This window comes from Myotis yumanensis, unplaced genomic scaffold, assembly GCF_028538775.1.
Source record: "Myotis yumanensis isolate MYYU_CA2020_CCGP unplaced genomic scaffold, mMyoYum1.0.hap1 SCAF_15, whole genome shotgun sequence".
NCBI lineage: Eukaryota > Metazoa > Chordata > Mammalia > Chiroptera > Vespertilionidae > Myotis > Myotis yumanensis.
This window is the reverse complement of record NW_027223766.1, coordinates 42314251-42331123: the sequence shown is the minus strand read 5'-3', so window position 1 is coordinate 42331123 and position 16873 is coordinate 42314251. Positions and strand designations below refer to the sequence as shown.

Here is a 16873-nt window from a genome sequence, read left to right as displayed (position 1 = left end):
AATTCGGTTACCCATGTTTCCCTGGGTGACAATGATCATGCTCTTCAATCTTGCACATCTGTTCCTTCATACACATGAGGATAATTCTAATTACATTTCAGGCGAAAGAGTGCAGAGCAAATGAGTGAGTAGAAAGCCACAACAATTTTTGTTAAAACTGCCTTTTGAAGTATCTGAAATAATTTTCCTTATCCAAGTGGTACAAATGAAATGCATGCTTCTAAAATGAGTTTTATTGAAGTGCTAATTCACAAACAAACATTCATATTTTACCTTGCCAAGAGAAATATAGAACTTCTTCATAATGATAGCATTGTCGTCTTCAATGACAGGAGGTGGTGGAGTGGGTACTTTTCTTGTGACCCAGGGAGAAAAAGCTTTATCTAGTGTGATATTCATGCCAGATCTACTCCATCTCACTTGCGAGACCAATTTTGCTAACCTGCATTTTAGAAAGCACACAAATTTGAAGCAAGTTTAAAATATGGTGGAATTCGGGGCGGGGTGGGGGGAGGGGACACTAAAACTTTATTTTATGTATTCAAGCCAATCTCCCTTCCTAACTCTGCAAGATGGTTCTCTTAGGATCTGCTCAAATTAATAGCTTATTCATGGAACTTCAAATTAATAATGATTGTCTTAACTTATTTTATTTATATTTAAAAAATGACTGTTATAAGCAAAGGTCATATTTTAGTAAAGCTTCAGAATGTTTTGGGCACTTATACTTTAAAAGTCAGGGCACAGAAAAAATAAACTTGGCTCTGCACCGTAACATTCTGTCTTTTACATGACATGCTTACTTCCAGTTTGTAATACCCTACACATAAGTACCATTATCACCTGATAAGTAGATAACTTTAAAAATATATAATGATTAAAGAAGCACAACTGAAGTACATTTCTTTTTTTATATATATATGTATAGGGCGTAATGTCACAGGAAGGCCATAGTATTCTGCCACCTGTGAGGAGTAAGCCCAAGTTGCTGTTGGATGTGTTGTACACAGAGAAGCCATTCTTCAGGCGCTCTGCTCTCTCCACACCCAATGAAGTACATTTCTTAGGTCCTATTTCTGTGAAATCTCTTTGGAAAAGTTACATGGTTTTTACCAATGCTCTAGAATTCTTATACTATAGCAACTGGGATTCACACTCCGATGGATTTAAATGAATTTCATTAAGAAAGTACAGAAAAATAATTTTGGGTAAAAAAAAAAAAGTCAGCATTTAAAAAATATGTACACTAATGAGACTACAATACCTGTATTCAAAATAGCAATCACTTTCCAGAAATGCTGGAAGTCTTTCTTTTTTGATCCATTGAATGCCTTGTTCACGATTCAGACACTATTCAAGGACAAGTGAGAACGAAAAAGAATGTCAAGGAATAATCAGCTTTTAGGACAATTAGTGCCTCATCCCTGGGGCAACAGTGACCTCCAGCTACTACTAGGAGCCCTGCCCCTCTACCTTCTATTCACATACGGGCAAGAACCCCGAGTCACAGATTTGAAGCCACTTCTTGCCTTCTAGTGCTTCTTTAATTCTCTTAACAAACCTGCATCAACTATTACCTCCATTTTACAGGCTAACAAACTGAATCCAGAGTTAAGTTACTACTGAAGGGGCAGGCAGGAGATAAAACTCAGTCAATCTCAGTATCTTCATAATCATAACATGGATTTAAAAGAACCCCTTATCAGAAAAAGCTAACCAGAACACTTGGTAAGGCTACTGTGGTCACTGAAGGCCTGTTTTCCTTCCAGTTTTAGGAAATTTTGTTAAATATTTCCATCCCCAGCCACTATCCTGGAGCTACAAAGGTAAGTAAGAAAGATAAGACCCTGTCCTTAAGGAGCATGCACATGATTCAATAGGTAATAATAGTTGAGTGCTGCAAAGGCCTTAAGTCCATGCTTCTGTGGGAGGTCACATGGGCACTAAAACAGCAAAGATTTCCAGAAGAACATGCCACTCAGCCTTGGACCTGCAGCATGATTAGCAAGGTTGAAGAGGAGGGGAGCAGGAGAGGAACCAAAGATACATTTATTACAACTGCATCACAGGCTGAGCTTTCAGAGATGGTAGAAGAAGGATGAACAAGTAGCCAGGGGCCTGGTTATGAATAGTCTTTAAATAATATTAAGGAGTTTACATTTTATCTTGAGGCTGTGAGGGCCACACAATATTATGAAAGAGTAATTAGGTTGCTATTCATCCTAAAACATTTACTCACTATTGGTTCTATTCTGCCTTCTATTCACTTTTTCCAGAATTCTAAAGAATGTGAGTACCTTAGACACTAAACAAATGCTACTAACAAGTAAAACAACCCATAGAGTACATAGCTCAGTGAGGCCATGTGTCGGCCTTTATGTGGCTTCCATTGATCACCTGCTGAGCAGGGGTGGGGAACCTTTTTTCTGCCAAGGGCCATTTGGATATTTATAACATCATTCGTGGGCCATACAAAATTATCAACTTAAAAATTATGTTGCTATGAACAAAGCTCCTAGGTTTATTGAATTTTGAGTCCCACCTGCGGTGGCCTTGGCAGGGCCAGACCAAATGATGAGGCCCGCGGGCCAGACATTTCCCACCCCTGTGCTAAAGCAAAAGTTGTGCTGTGATATTAACATCAGAGTCAACACAGACCACTGCTAATTCCTGAGGAAATTGAAGGCTCACGTCGCAGTGCTGCCAACATCTGATAATCTGATGCTCTAGGTCAGAGGTCCTCAAACTTTTTAAACAGGGGGCCAGTTCACTGTCCCTCAGACCGTTGGAGGGCCGGACTATAGTTTAAAAAAAACTATGAACAAATTCCTATGCACACTGCACATATCTTATTTTGAAATAAAAAAAAAAAACGGGAACAGATACAATATTTGTATTTGCATGTGGCCCACGGGCCGTAGTTTGAGGACCCCTGCTCTAGGTACACCTGGGCTTAACATTGGTCCATTCTTCAATTGGGTTGTCTTTTTATTGTTCAGTGTAAGAGTTCTTTACCCCATTAGATATGTCTTTATCAGAAATATGACTTACAAATACTTTCTCCGATTTTGGGTTATCTTTTCACTTTCTTGGTAGTGTCTTTTGGAGCTAAGAGTTTTTAATTTTTATTTATCTGTGTATGTTTTTCTTGTGCTGTTTATGCTTTTGGTGTCATATCTAAAAAAAAAAAAAATGCCTATACCAGGTTTTGAAGATTTATGCCTATTTCTCCTAAAACATAATGCAGCCTGGTCGGCATGATTCAGTGGTTGAACCAGGAGATCACAGCTCAATTCCCAGTCAGGGCACATGCCCAGGTTGTGGGCTCGATCCCCAGTGTGGGGTGTGCAGGAGGCAGCTAATCAATGATTCTCTCTCATCATTGATGTTTCTATCTTTCTCTCCCTCTCCCTTCCTCTCTGAAATCAATAAAAATATATTTAAAAAATAATTTTAAAAATAAAATATAATGCATTATCTTTTTTTGCCTTGCTGGATTCAATTTCTGTATTTTTTGTGTCTATGTTCACAAGAGACATTAATGTGCAGGCTCTTCTTTTTCTTGAAATTTCCTTATCTAGTATCACAATAATGCTGGCACATAACCATCTCTAAATGTTTGATAGAATTCACCAGTGAAATCATCTGGACCTGGAGTTTTCTTTGTGGGAAAATATACACATATATATTTTTTTAAGACTTATTTTTTTATTTTTGTTAATCCTCTCCAAAGATACTTTTCCCATTGATTTTGAGAATGAGTGGAAGGGAGGGAGAAAGGGGGAGAGAGAGACACACACACATATTGATTAGTTGCCTCCCGCATGTGCCCTGACCAGGGGGTTGGGGATTGAACCTGCAACCCAGGTACATGTCCTTGTCTGGGAATAGAACCCGTGACCCGTCGGTGCACCAGCCAATGCTCTAACCACTTCGCAACACCAGCCACAGCAAGAGTTATTTTTTTTTAGAGCTGTTTTAGGTTTACAACAAAATTGAGAGAAAGGTACAGAGATTTCCCAGGTACCCCTTGTCCCCACACATGCATAGCCTCCCCATTATCAACATCACTCACTAGAATGGTACAGTTTTTACCAAGGATGAACCCTCAGTGACTCGCCATAATCACCCAACTGTCTGTTCAGCAAGATATAAACTCAAATGCACTTTCTTTTCTTTTTTTTTCACCAGCCTTGTCGAAACAAGGCCACCAAAAATTTGGTTGCCTCCCCCCAAAAAAATTGGGAGAGAGAGAGAAGATTCAAATGCACTTTCTTACCATAACACTGTAATTGATGTTAATGGTCTCAGCTTTACAGGGGTCACTCATCTGAGCAGGTTTAATATCATTCTTTGCTTTTCTTACAACATCATAGATGGGATTGCGAGGTTGCTGGCTTTGTAGAATTTTTTTCAGTTGCTTTTCCAGAAGTTGTGGAGCATTGTTAACCACTTCAAAAACTCCATAATTCACATTAAACCTAATTGCCTCTGAAAAGGTCTGCAAAAGAAATCGTGGAAATATGTCTTTACATTTTTAAAAGCCAGAAACTCAGTTTTCAAGACTTGATATTTACATATACAGTACACACACACACACAGTTTTGTGTTTTTAATCCTTTCCTCTTCCCTTTAGGAACATGGAAAGATTTCAGGTAAGGGAGCCCACTCAATCCTTTCTTCCCCGTGTACTTATGCCATGAGATAAGCGTCAGGGTGCATCATAGCAGCAATGCCCTTTGCATAAACATCTTACCTCTGTGCTTCTTTATCACTGGAAATAACTACACGCTTGGTCTCTATGAGCAACATTATTCCTTTAGAAGTGGGTGGGTTACTAGGGAAGAACGAGTTAAAGAAGAAGAAATCACACTCCTGTTGTCTTCTTCATCTCCAGGAGCCACTGGTTGCCTCCAGCACATGCCCCTACTCTGGCCAAGGAGCTAAAGTCTCCCTTAGTCCAAAGGAGAAAATGAAGTACAATATGTTCTTCATTTAAAACTGTTTCAACACCATTCCTCCCACTGAGACAAAAAAAAGTGAAAGATAACATTCTGAGCTTTTCTCAGTAATTACTAAATGCTGCCAACTTTTATTTAAAGGCAGTCAGTTAACGTACAACAGTCACGAGTCTTGAGTCTGCCTGCTTGCCGGCGGGTAGCACTGACTCTGGGCAAATCATTGACGTGATGGGGCTCCATTTCCATCACAAGTGAAGGGTGGGTGTCGCTGTGTCTTTTCCCACTTGGCCCTCCAAACCTAGAATCAGGTCCCCTATTCAGAACATTAATTTGTTTTAAGATACCTTCAGTGAGCTGCCTACTCATGTGGATTAATTTCTATTTCTAGCCGGGTTGTAAAAGACCTTAAACCCTTCCCCTTGGATTGGTCACTGTCCTCGGGGCAACATTAATTTTTTCCAAGGTTTACTAAGAGATTGCTAGATATACTATAATTAAAATCTAATAAATGGCAGGATATTGTAAAATTAGAGTTAGAAATATATGTGTGTGTATAAAAACCCATAATGTGTCTGCATATATATCTTACTTATTTACTTATTCATTCATTTTATTGTCAGATGATAGTACATGTCTAAAGTCTCACTATCTCCCTACGGAATTGAAAGTACACAGACAAATAGTGTTCAATATGAATGTCAGTCCTCAGTTCAAAAGGGCTCAGGGCTAAGATTTGCCCTCAAAATGACAGGTGTAGCTCACTGGATAAGTAACAATATTTAGCAGTAAACTGTAAGGTTTCTTCAATAAATATATTTCATGGGTTGCCCACAGCATCTGTCTTTCAATCATGGGATTCAAACAGGCATACCTAAAAGTCAAATATTATCTCTGAAACTGACTATTACTAGACTAAACAGATATTTGGTCAGGGCAGATGCCCAGGTTTGGGGCTCAATCCCCACTAAGGGGTATGCAGGAGGCAGCCCATCAATGGTTCTCTCTCATCATTGATATTTCTCTCTCTCTCTCCCTCTCCCTTCCTCTCTCTAAAAATCAATAAAAACGTATTTTAAAATAAAAATATTTTAAAAGCCCATTAGAGTAGATCTCTAAAGGTCCCTAAGAGCACCACGATTCTTAATTTCTCAAAATACCAAATAACTGACTCAGAGCTTCTCCCAGTTCACATATTTCAATAACAAAACTTTTGAATGAGCAAATGCCAATTATTGTCTTAAGCAAAGAGGATACAAGATGAATTAAATATTGTTTCTGCCCTTGAAAAAACAAGTACATAGTCACTGATTTTTCCTTAAGATGAAAAGAGTAAACAAAATACTGAAATAGCCCTGACCGGTTTGACTCAGTGGACAGAGTGTCGGCCTGTGAACTGAAGGGTCCCGGGTTCGATTCCGGCCAAAGGCATGTACCTTGGTTGCGGGCACATCCCCAGTCGGGGGTATGCAAGAGGCAGCTGATCGATGTTTCTCTCTCATCGATGTTTCTAACTCTCTATCCCTCTCCCTTCCTCTCTGTAAAAAATCAATAAAATATATTTTAAAAAAAATACTGAAATACTAAGTTGAAATTAATGTAACATGCAAATGTTAAAGGGGAAATCTTTCCACAAAGATCATAGTGGTAATACTATCTAGTTTAGTTATTATACTTTACAAGGGTTTCAGCTAAACCACAATCATCTAGAAAAGGATTAGCAGAATAAGTCAATGGAAGTAATGTTGGACAAATTCATTTTTCAGAAATTTATCATATAAAGGGGTTTTTTATGAAATAATCCCTAAGTGCCTTCCACATTTGATACTCCATCAGTCCATGATTGTCTCTCCAGAAAAAAAAAAGACTTTCTGCTCTCTAATAAGATCACCCAACTCCATTGTTCCTTTGTTAGTTCATTAATTTCTTCAATAAGTATTTATTGGATCCTTATTAAATATTATGATAGGTGATATGTTGCTACATTTAGTGGGCCATGCCAGAGCATCCTTCATAAAGCCCCAACTCAAATGTATGAGACATGGACCCAGCCTGCAAGCATGCTGATCTAACAGAGGAGAGGTGTGTGATGCACAGGGACCCTAAGCCCTCACCTGCAGCCAGCGCACAACTTATCTCCTGAAGACACCCATACAGTTCAATGTTGTCCTGTCTCTCAACAAGTTGATCACAGTCAGTGTTTCTGCTAGTATTGAAACGGGTCACTGATTCTTCAGTTAGGGACCAGTTAAAAGCATTGGGCCTGTGCTTAAAGCTCATTATTCAAAAATATGTATTTTTCACACTAGAATCTCCTCCACATGACTACACTGTGAGAGGCAAGAAGGATGAGACCCACGGAGGGAATGGCAGGTCCTCGCCTTCCATCTCACACCTCCCCCAGGAATTCATGGGTTGGTACATGTGGTTTTATGGACTGGTACAACAGACAATCATCCTCACTTTTTATGTCACCTTTGCTCTCTCTGCAGAGCACAAATAATTCATTTTGAGTAATAATGTATGAATATTGCAACTCCACTTTAACACATAAAAGCTACAACAGAAGTATGTACAGCCCTGCCTGTGTGGCTCAGTGGTTGAGCATCAACCCAAACACCAAGAGGTCACCAGTTCAATTCCTGTCAGGGCATGTGCCCGGATTGCAGGCTCAATCCCCCATGAAAGGCCAGCAGAAGGCAGCCAATCAATGTTTCTTTCTCATCGATGTTTCTCTCTCCCTCTCCTCTCTAAAACCAATAAAAACACTTCTTTTTTTAAAAAAAAAAAAGTATATACAATGTAGAGCGATGACACAAAAAGATTCATGCACTATCTTTAGGGAATAAGGAGGTGTGTAGAGAAAGTTGAGTCTTGAAGAATGAGCTGGCATTCTCATCTGCTAGAGGAGAGAAGGGAATTCAGCAAAAGAAATAGCAAATGCCTCGAGACACAAGAGCACAAAAGAATGGAGCATCTGTGAAGAATGCAAGCAGCCTGACATTGCTGAAGCTTGGTATTGCAGGCGAGGAGAACAGAACACCAGCCCGGAGGGAACAGCAGAGGACAAATGCATCAAGGACCTCCTAGTGTGTGCTGTAGCTCTCAGCTCACCCTCCCACATCAGTGGTTCTCGGAGTATGTGCCTGGACCAGCAGCATCACCTGCGAACCTGCTAGGAACGCCAATTCTCAGGTCCTTCCCTCTAAGAAGACACTCTGCGGCCGGGGCCCAGTACTCTGTGTTCAACGAGCCCTGCGGTGATTCTGACCCACGCTCCAGTTTGAAAACCATTGCTTTAGGATGGTGGGGAGCCATGGAATCCAGGTTAAGACCAACATCAAAGCCTCCTGCTGACGGTTACCTCATGCTGACTCCCGCGTGTATTTATATATGGGCGGAGGGGTAGCCATCTCTATTTCACACAAGGAGAAAGCACTGGTCTTTAATTATTATGCAAAATCCTGCCATCTGCTTAAAAAGAATCTCACACATTGAGTCCTTTGTTTTCACCATTTCTAAGCTTATCTGTAAGACTCCCCAAATTAGTTTAGTACATGACTGAAGGTGGGGGAGATAGAAATGAGTGTTGGAGGAAGTCTGAGGAGGCCAATTTAGAAAACACTCAACTCTGAATCATGTAACAGGACAAACCTTCAGTTTGAGCCTCAAACCCAATTCTCCACAAGCTGTTACAGACTGCCTGCTCTTTCCCTTACTTACTTTTCTTATTTCAAGGGTATCATTTTCTAAATGTTCTAAAATGAATTGGCCTGAAGGTGGTGAAAGCTAACTTTGTAGTACCAGTCATCCGTGTGAGAAAAATATTTTCACAAAAGAAACAAGTGCAGGAAAATATTTTTGCCACAATAAATTGCTGGTTCCACATTTCTTTGAAAAGAGGGGAGGGGACACCCCTGTGAATAATTAGTGATGGGCTTACACTGCCAGCCCCAGCACCAGTGAAACTTATAGGGTGCCAAATTATGTAGCTGAACAATATTTAAATTAAAAACTAATGACTAGGTTAATTTAATACATGTTCATCTCTGGTCCAACTCTGTCTCTACTAATTGAGCTCCAAAATCTATATTTTTAACATGCATACCACTCAGTGAATGAAAAACATCTGAACCCTTGAATATAACAAGTCAGTTACCAATAACAACTTCTTTTAATCTAAATTTTATTGTCATTTTAGATGTTTAACCATAAACTATTTACTGGACTCTTTACCCATGGGATGAAAGGAATAATGTGCCACATAAAATGCATAGAAAATATCCTTAGTTGATAAAATGAGTTACATGAGTAATCTGAGTGCTTTATGTTTGAGCTACAATGCTCATCACCCATAGGCACATACTAGAGCTCCATCAACACCAGTGGTTCTCAACCTGTGGGTCGCGACCCCTTTGGCGGTCGAACAACCCTTTCACAGGGGTTCGCCTAAGACCATCCTGCATATCAGATATTTACATTACGATTCATAACAGTAGCAACATTACAGTTATGAAGTAGCAACGAAAATAATTTTATGGTTGGGTCACAACGTGAGGAACTGTATTTAAAGGGCCAGAAGGTTGGAACCACTGATCAACACCTTTAACCAATCTCTGAGTTTTTACATTTTGTCAGGGAATGACCCAAGCCCTCATCCCACTCATTCTCCAATCTATACCCTTTCTCTCTTTCTTTCTCGTTCACCCCTTACTGAACAACCCGTCGAACATATATAACTCTCTCATAAAGCTGTAAGAAATTATAATAGTTTACAGATTTTTTTTTTTTAAAGTGTGGAGAATCCGTCCAAAAAAAAAAGAAGTTATGGTAAAATTCCAAAGGGACATAGCTAAGCACGGTCTGGCAAACACATGACATACCTATCCTTGCAGGGAGGGTACGGCCAGGCCACCCCTTCAGCTTCTGCAAACCATAAATGTCACAAACATTCTAAACCACCCACAGAGGACCGACCTAAATCGGTATGTGGGCTCATCAACTCAATCCCACAACAGTCACTGAGCATAAAACACACAAAATAAAACCAAGAGGGGGAAAAAAAATGTTTTCACACTATAGCCCAGAAGAAAACTTAATAAGCAAACACTTGTCCATAAAGAGTTGACAGCAAGAAACCTCCCAGACACCACATGAAAACAATATCTGAATGTGAACCTGGCGCCAGAACAAACGGAACGGAGTTATGAAAGCTGGGATTTGGAAAGTGCCATAATTATTTATAATAGCAGCAACTGTCCTGGATTCCCCTCATCAAGAAAATAACGTGGAGGCAGGCTACCAGCCATCAATTCTGGATCTCACAGTGCGTCCCAAGGGTGCCATGGCGTAATGGAAAGCAACAGCGTAGGAGGTGGCGAGCCGGATTCCCAGGCCCATGTCTGCCACCATCCAGTTATGGCGGTACCAGAGACGGGACCCGGCCCTGAGCGGGTCTGCCTAGGGCTGGCCGGTAGGGTGTGGGTGCTTGACTTCGTGCAGAAAAGATTTCACAATACGGGGCCAGGTGAAGTTTAGAGGACGTTTGTTAAAGCTGGGGACATGAAACAAGAAAGGGCTGGGAAATGAGCCCAGGCCGGGCTGCTTTGGCCAAGAAGTCAGAGAAAAGGGGGCCTTGGGGACAGGCTCAGGGGGTTTGCCAGGGATGAACTGTCACTGCCCATGGCTGCCGTGGTTGCAGGCCTCCTGGGATCCCTCAGAGTATCGGAGGTGCATGCCTGTGGGGGAAGAAGGGGCGGGAGAAGCAGGCATGCTCCTGGGAGGGAGAGCAGGCGCTGGGACCTTCGTTTTGAAGGATTTTAAAGGATGAACAGTTAAGGAAGGTCTTAGGAGAGGATCCCAACAGAATATTCATCAGCTTTATGCTGATGGACCAAAATGAGGTTTAGTCTCTAACTTCGTTGTCCTTCAGTGTGGTTGGCAAATGGCACTAATTGGATTTCTGTCCCTGTCTCCCTGCGTAGGGTGGCTGGGGAGAAGTGCAAACCATTTACTCTTGAGCGCCCCTGGCTTAGGGAAGGTAGGATTTACTAGGTGGCTGCACTGCTGTTCAACTATCTGCCTCAGTTTCCCTAGTCGGCTTGTCCTGGCTCACTAGCCTGTCTCAATGGGACCTTGGCATGTCATCTTCTGATACAGAAGTATCCGAAATCTAGATGACCTAATTAAGATTTTAGATTGAGAATCTAAAGACTTCGATTGTAGGGGAGTATTGGGAGGGGGTGACAGGGGAAGGGAGGCAGAAGAACAGAACATTAGAAGGCTTATTTATTTCTCCCCTCTAACATAAAACATGTTTTTAAAGAAGACTTATTTATTCCAAGTATCTTACATGGGAGATGTAGAAATAAAAACATAATCATCCTGAAGCAGCTTTGGGAGATACAGAAACAAGGGACCCATCCTTGGTCTCAGGAAATTTACAATGTGGCCCCTGAGATAAAGTAGAGAGAAGGAATTAATCACACGCTCTTTCATTAGAGGAGTCTAATCTGCCACCCGATTCCTGAGCGCCCTGTAAGGTATCTCCCCAGATGGTTTCCTCGCCTACACCTGACCACCTCCAGTCTCGGGGCGTTCACTCCTTCACAAGCCAACCCATTCTCTTGTTAGAAAACCAACTTTAAACGACTTTCTTCTAGTGAGTACAAATCAATTTCCTCAGAAATGCTGGAGGCCCTGGTTCTGCTTCATAGACTATGTCAACTCCTCTTCCTCAAGCAGATCCTCAAATACTATGTGGAAAGAGCTGCTCCATTCCAAGCCCCTGTGCGTTCCCCAGCCAGGTTCAATACCCACACTTCTCTCAACCGTCCTCACCTACCGTGGTCTCCGGAGCATTCTGTAGCTGAGTCTACCCGAGGCCAGTTTGGCAGGACAACTCAGTATATGGCACCACGAACGGAACACGATATTCCAAACCTGGGCTGACAGTTATATCCAATTTTTAAAAAACAACATTCACTTCATGCTCCAGACTAGTATTTTTCTTGATCTTAACTCTACTTTTATTAACGCACCCTACAAACCCATTAGCTTTGTTTGTTTTAGCCCGTTTCAGATGACCATGGTAAAAACGAGGCCAGATTCTGTAACAGATAGTGACCCACACTATCAGTTAATCCCTCTGCTGCCAGTTCTAGAGTCATTAAAGGGCAGAGGGCAAGCTTCTGAGCCACGTGGACCTGGGTGGACAGCCATTTACTAGCTCAGTGACCTCAAATTGGGAAAAAAAACACCGGTTCACTGCAATGTTTCATTCAAGTCTCTGATTTTTCAAAGTCAAAGCCAATGACAGATTGGCGTGGCACAGATGATCCTCTAGATTAATAAAGATCCGCCCATCTAATTAAAGAGTGACTGTCCCTCCTGTTCCAGGAATAGAGGATGAGATGGCCTAGCTATGAAGGAAACAGAAAGAGAAGTACCAGTTCTGGCTTAGGCACGAGTCTATGAAGGTAGAGATAAAGCTAGAAAAGTCAGATCGAGGCTAAATTGGAAAAGGTCTTGAATTCCGTACATAGGAATTTGGACTTCAAGCTGTAGGCTATTGAGAGTCAACCCCTACTGGCTATGGTTAGTGAGCCATCCAAATATTTGAAAACTAATCTCAGAGACAATAATCAGGGCTTTAGAGATGCTTTAGAAAGCAGCATACGTTGAAGCGTGTGTTGGGTATATTGTTTTAGACGGAGTTGGGAGGGAAAGTTTTCTGAACAGGAGTGGTTTAAGTCAGGAAGAAAGTGATACACATATCTGAGGGAAGAGTATTCCAGGCTGAAAAGCCCTAAGTACACTGGCATATTCCAGTTTGGGAAACGTGAAGGAGGCCAGTTAGGCTGGAAAAGAACTATCAAGGAGGAAACAAGTAGGAAATAAAGTTCAAGAGATGCCAATAGCCAGATCATACAGGATTTTGGATTTCATTCTTAATGTAATAAGAAGACACTAAACAGAGTTTTGAGCCAGAGGTAACATGATTCAATTATTATTATTATTTATTGAAATCATAATACATTACATTTGTGTTGCCCTAACATACCTATCCATAACTATACCCCCCAAAAGAAATTAGTTTGGCATATTTATTCTCAATAAACCCATGCTAGCTTCTAATTCTTAGCTAAGCACTGATAAACCAAACATTACTAATCTGTTCTAGAATCTTGCCAGGAACTTGGTTTAGAATCCATCATTTCTTCTCCTCCTCAGTTCCTTTTGGAAACCTGTGACATTTCCCCTTCTCGCATCTTGTGTTGTGAAGCATGGGGAGTTAATAGGAAGACTGTGTGGTACCAAATGTAGTTGCAAAGAGGGAGGGAGGGAGGGAGGGAGGGAGGGAGGGAGGGAGGGAGGGATGGATGGAGGATGTAAAAGCAGAAGCAGTCCATGAAATATATGAAAGCTAGAGATAAAGGAATCAGTTGGAGTGGGATGAAAACCATGACTGCATAGACAGAGTTCAACAGAAATCAGAAATCACACTGTGATTTCACACAAAGCCGGAAAGAAAACATACAAAAACTGGTAACATGTATTCTAACTGGATGGCTGATTTTTTTCTCACGTTTTAGGAAAATTTTCTATACTACTGTTATATTGCTTCTGTCATTTTTAAAGTTAGACTTTTTTAAAAAGGAAGGTAGGCAAGGGAATTTAATTTCTGAAGCAAGTGAAAGTCAAGATAATCATAAATCTTGAGACAATGAAATGTAAATCTTGAGAAACTAAAATCAGAGCCAATACAGAGATTTTTTTTTGTAGTTTTAAACAGCTTTATTGAGATATAATTGTTGTCTTGAAAATAATTCTTAAAAGTGTGACCTTCTTGAGAGGTAAGATCACAAAACCTGATCAACAGTGGAGCCCTTCACCCCTCCTGGCTGAGTGCGTTACCCTTCCCCACTACTCTCTTCATAGGAGTCATATATATTTTGATTTTATATATATATATATATATATATATACATATATATACATATATATATATTGATTTCAGAGAGGAAGGGAGATATATATATATATATATAAATAAAAACATCATTGATAGGCTGCCTCCTGCATGCCTCACACTGGGGATCGAGTCTGCAACCCAGACATGTGCCCTGACCAGAAACAGACCTCTCAGTTCATGGGTCGACGCTCATCCACTGAGCCACACCGGCTGGGCTTCTTATATTTTTTTATATACTATCATTATCACTTCTGTTCGAAACCTAAAATGGTGCCAAGTATCAATGTATCAGATTTAGTACAGAACTCTTTTGATGATTAGAAAAACTCTAGCTTTGCCCTAACTGGTTTGGCTCAGTGGATAGAGCATCGGCCTGCGGACTGAAGGGTCCCAGGTTTGATTCTGGTCAAGGGCATGTACCTTGGTTTCGGGCACATCCCCAGTAGGGAGTGTGCAGGAGGCAGCTGATCGATGTTTCTCTCTCATCAATGTTTCTAACTCTCTATCCCTCTCCCTTCCTCTCTGTAAAAAAAGTCAATAAAATATATTTTTTAAAAAGAAAGAAAAACTCTAGCTTTCTTCAATACAAATAATTCCTAAATATGATTCAAACCTAGCTTTGAATCATACTGAAGCCATTCTGCACCTTCAAAGCCATTTATCTGAAATTATTAACTCCACAAAAAGATAGAAACCTACGTAAATGCTTTAATTAATATATATATATTTTTAAATCCTTACCCAAGGATATGTTTATTGATTTTAAAGAGAGGAAAGAAAGGAGAGAAAAAGAGAGAGGGGGAGAAAGGGACATCAATCGGCTGCCTCCCCTGTACCCTGACCAGGGATCAATCCCACAACACCCTGACGGGGATGGAACCTTTCTGTGCACAGGACCACGGGGCAAAGCTCCAACCAAGTGAGCCACACCAACCAGGGCTATATTGTTTGAAAATATTATCCCTGATAAATCTGTCTTACAAGATAACCCAGTGATTACAATGCTTTGCTTTGATAATATATTCAATAGAACATAATAATACACTCACTGGAAGGCTTAGGAATTCATTAAAGTAGTCCACAAGGAAATTATCCGTTGCCAAAGAATCTTCCTGAAAAACAAAACAAAACATAAAAATACAATGTTATGCTTACACTAAGATGTTTTAAAACATGCCAATATTATTCTCTAATTCTGCTATCAATAGATTATATGTAAATCTTCACATCTTTTTCAGTCAGTCAACACTGAATCCTCACTATAAGCTAAGCAAAGTGCTACAACCTCTGAAGGGAGAAACTGGAAAATAAATAAAGTGGAGCAGACCCTTAAAATGTACTAGCCAATGTACTAGCTGGGAAACAGAACGTGTGAAAATATAGCACACTTAAATGAAACATCGACAAATACAAAATACTACACATGGTAAATTTCCCACAGACTTATTCAAATCTACATTTAATAAAAATAAGGGCAGAGCAGAAAAGACAGAACCAGTGGTTTGGGGTTAACTTGAAATTGCCTAATGAAAGTGATAAGCTAAGTAAAGAAAACATTCTACTGCTTCCCTCTCAGAAAGAGATACTTCAGTGATCTGGGGCCTGCTTAACTTTTGCATGAAGAAACTTTGACAATGTATGTGTTCAAAGAATAAAGATTGTATACATTTTTCCATAACTATTTCATCCCCCAATGTAGTCACTTTTAAAGTTGGCAAAATTGGAAAGCCACTGCCAAGAGCAAATTCTCTCTTCCAAATAAAACACCTTATTTTATTAGTAATTGTTTCCATTGTGTCAAAAGCACAACATGGCATACTCTGCTGTATAGTACATGTGTTTATTTTGTTATTCATAATTATATTTCAATTTCACAAATCTAACATGAAAGTTAATAATATGACGATGCTATTATTTCCATATGGCTGATTATTTTCTTTTTATACTGACCAATTTTTTTCAAAATGTTTTGAAGTACATTGTAAAAGTATAAGGAAGATATGATAGGATATTAACACCTACTTTAAAAAATAGATTTCCAGCCCTAGATGGTTTGGCTCAGTGGATAGAGCATCAGTCTATGGACTGAAGGGTCCTGGGTTCGATTCCAGTCAAGGGCACATACCTGGGTTGCAGGCTCGATCCCCAGTAGGGGGCGTGCAGGAGGCAGCTGATCAATCTTCTCTCATCATTGATGTTTCTATCTCTCTCTCCCTCTCCCTTCCTCTCTGAAATCAGTAAAAATATTTTAAAAAATAGATTTCCAGGGTAATTTCTTTAGGTAATTGTAGGATTGAGATGGAGTTATAATCACTTACAGGATTTATACCAAGGAACTTATTAAAATCTGAACTGATGAAAATAACAACAAACTTAGGATCTCATAAGTCTGCCACCGCCATAATGGCACCTCCGTAACATATTCTCAGGGTTCTGTTTGGCAAAGATCTAATGAAGCAGAACAAGGAAGATAACATCTGGTGGCAGCTTTAAGATGAATAACCTTTCAAATTTTGCCTTTCCAAATTAATCTTCCAGACTTTATTTAGTGAACTATGTAGTTTCTGCTAACTCTCGGGAGAAACCAATTGAATTCAATAAAAACGTTTTGATCTCTCTCAGGTAGAAAGCACTGTGCCACAATAAGGGCGGCCAAAGTCTCATGACCACAAACCTGCAGATGGAAGAGTATTTTTCATTGCAACAATAGTGGAGTGCAGTCTTTTGTTAGTTTTTTCTAAAATAGACATTTTTAATTTTTAGCTATAAAACAGAATGCGTATTTCATAGAGTCAGATAAACCTTATTATTGCCTAGAACGTGGTCAGCCACATGGCCAACAATTTCTAGATAATCCTCAGATTCATATATTCATTTCCAGATGACTCAGAGACTCTAGCTCAACGCTTTGCAAACTATCTGTGATGAAGTACCTGTTTTG

The 16873-nt window shown here is 40.1% G+C and overlaps 1 protein-coding gene and 1 non-coding gene across 2 annotated transcripts in view; both read right to left on the bottom strand.

Moving 5' to 3' along the window:
* Nucleotides 1-16873, bottom strand: part of RGS22 (regulator of G protein signaling 22) — a 110151-nt gene that overhangs the window by 85611 nt on the left and 7667 nt on the right. Inside the window, exons 2-5 of the mRNA XM_070391866.1 lie at nt 14982-15044; nt 4280-4501; nt 1265-1350; nt 274-442 (exon numbers count right to left, since the gene is read on the bottom strand). Of these exons, the coding sequence (XP_070247967.1) occupies nt 274-442; nt 1265-1350; nt 4280-4330 (306 nt within the window). The 5' untranslated portion in view covers nt 4331-4501; nt 14982-15044. The remainder of the gene's footprint in view (nt 1-273; nt 443-1264; nt 1351-4279; nt 4502-14981; nt 15045-16873) is intronic.
* On the bottom strand, nt 921-1049 carry LOC138993568 (small nucleolar RNA SNORA11). The gene has a single exon (XR_011468292.1). It is a non-coding gene; the product is annotated as a small nucleolar RNA SNORA11 (small nucleolar RNA).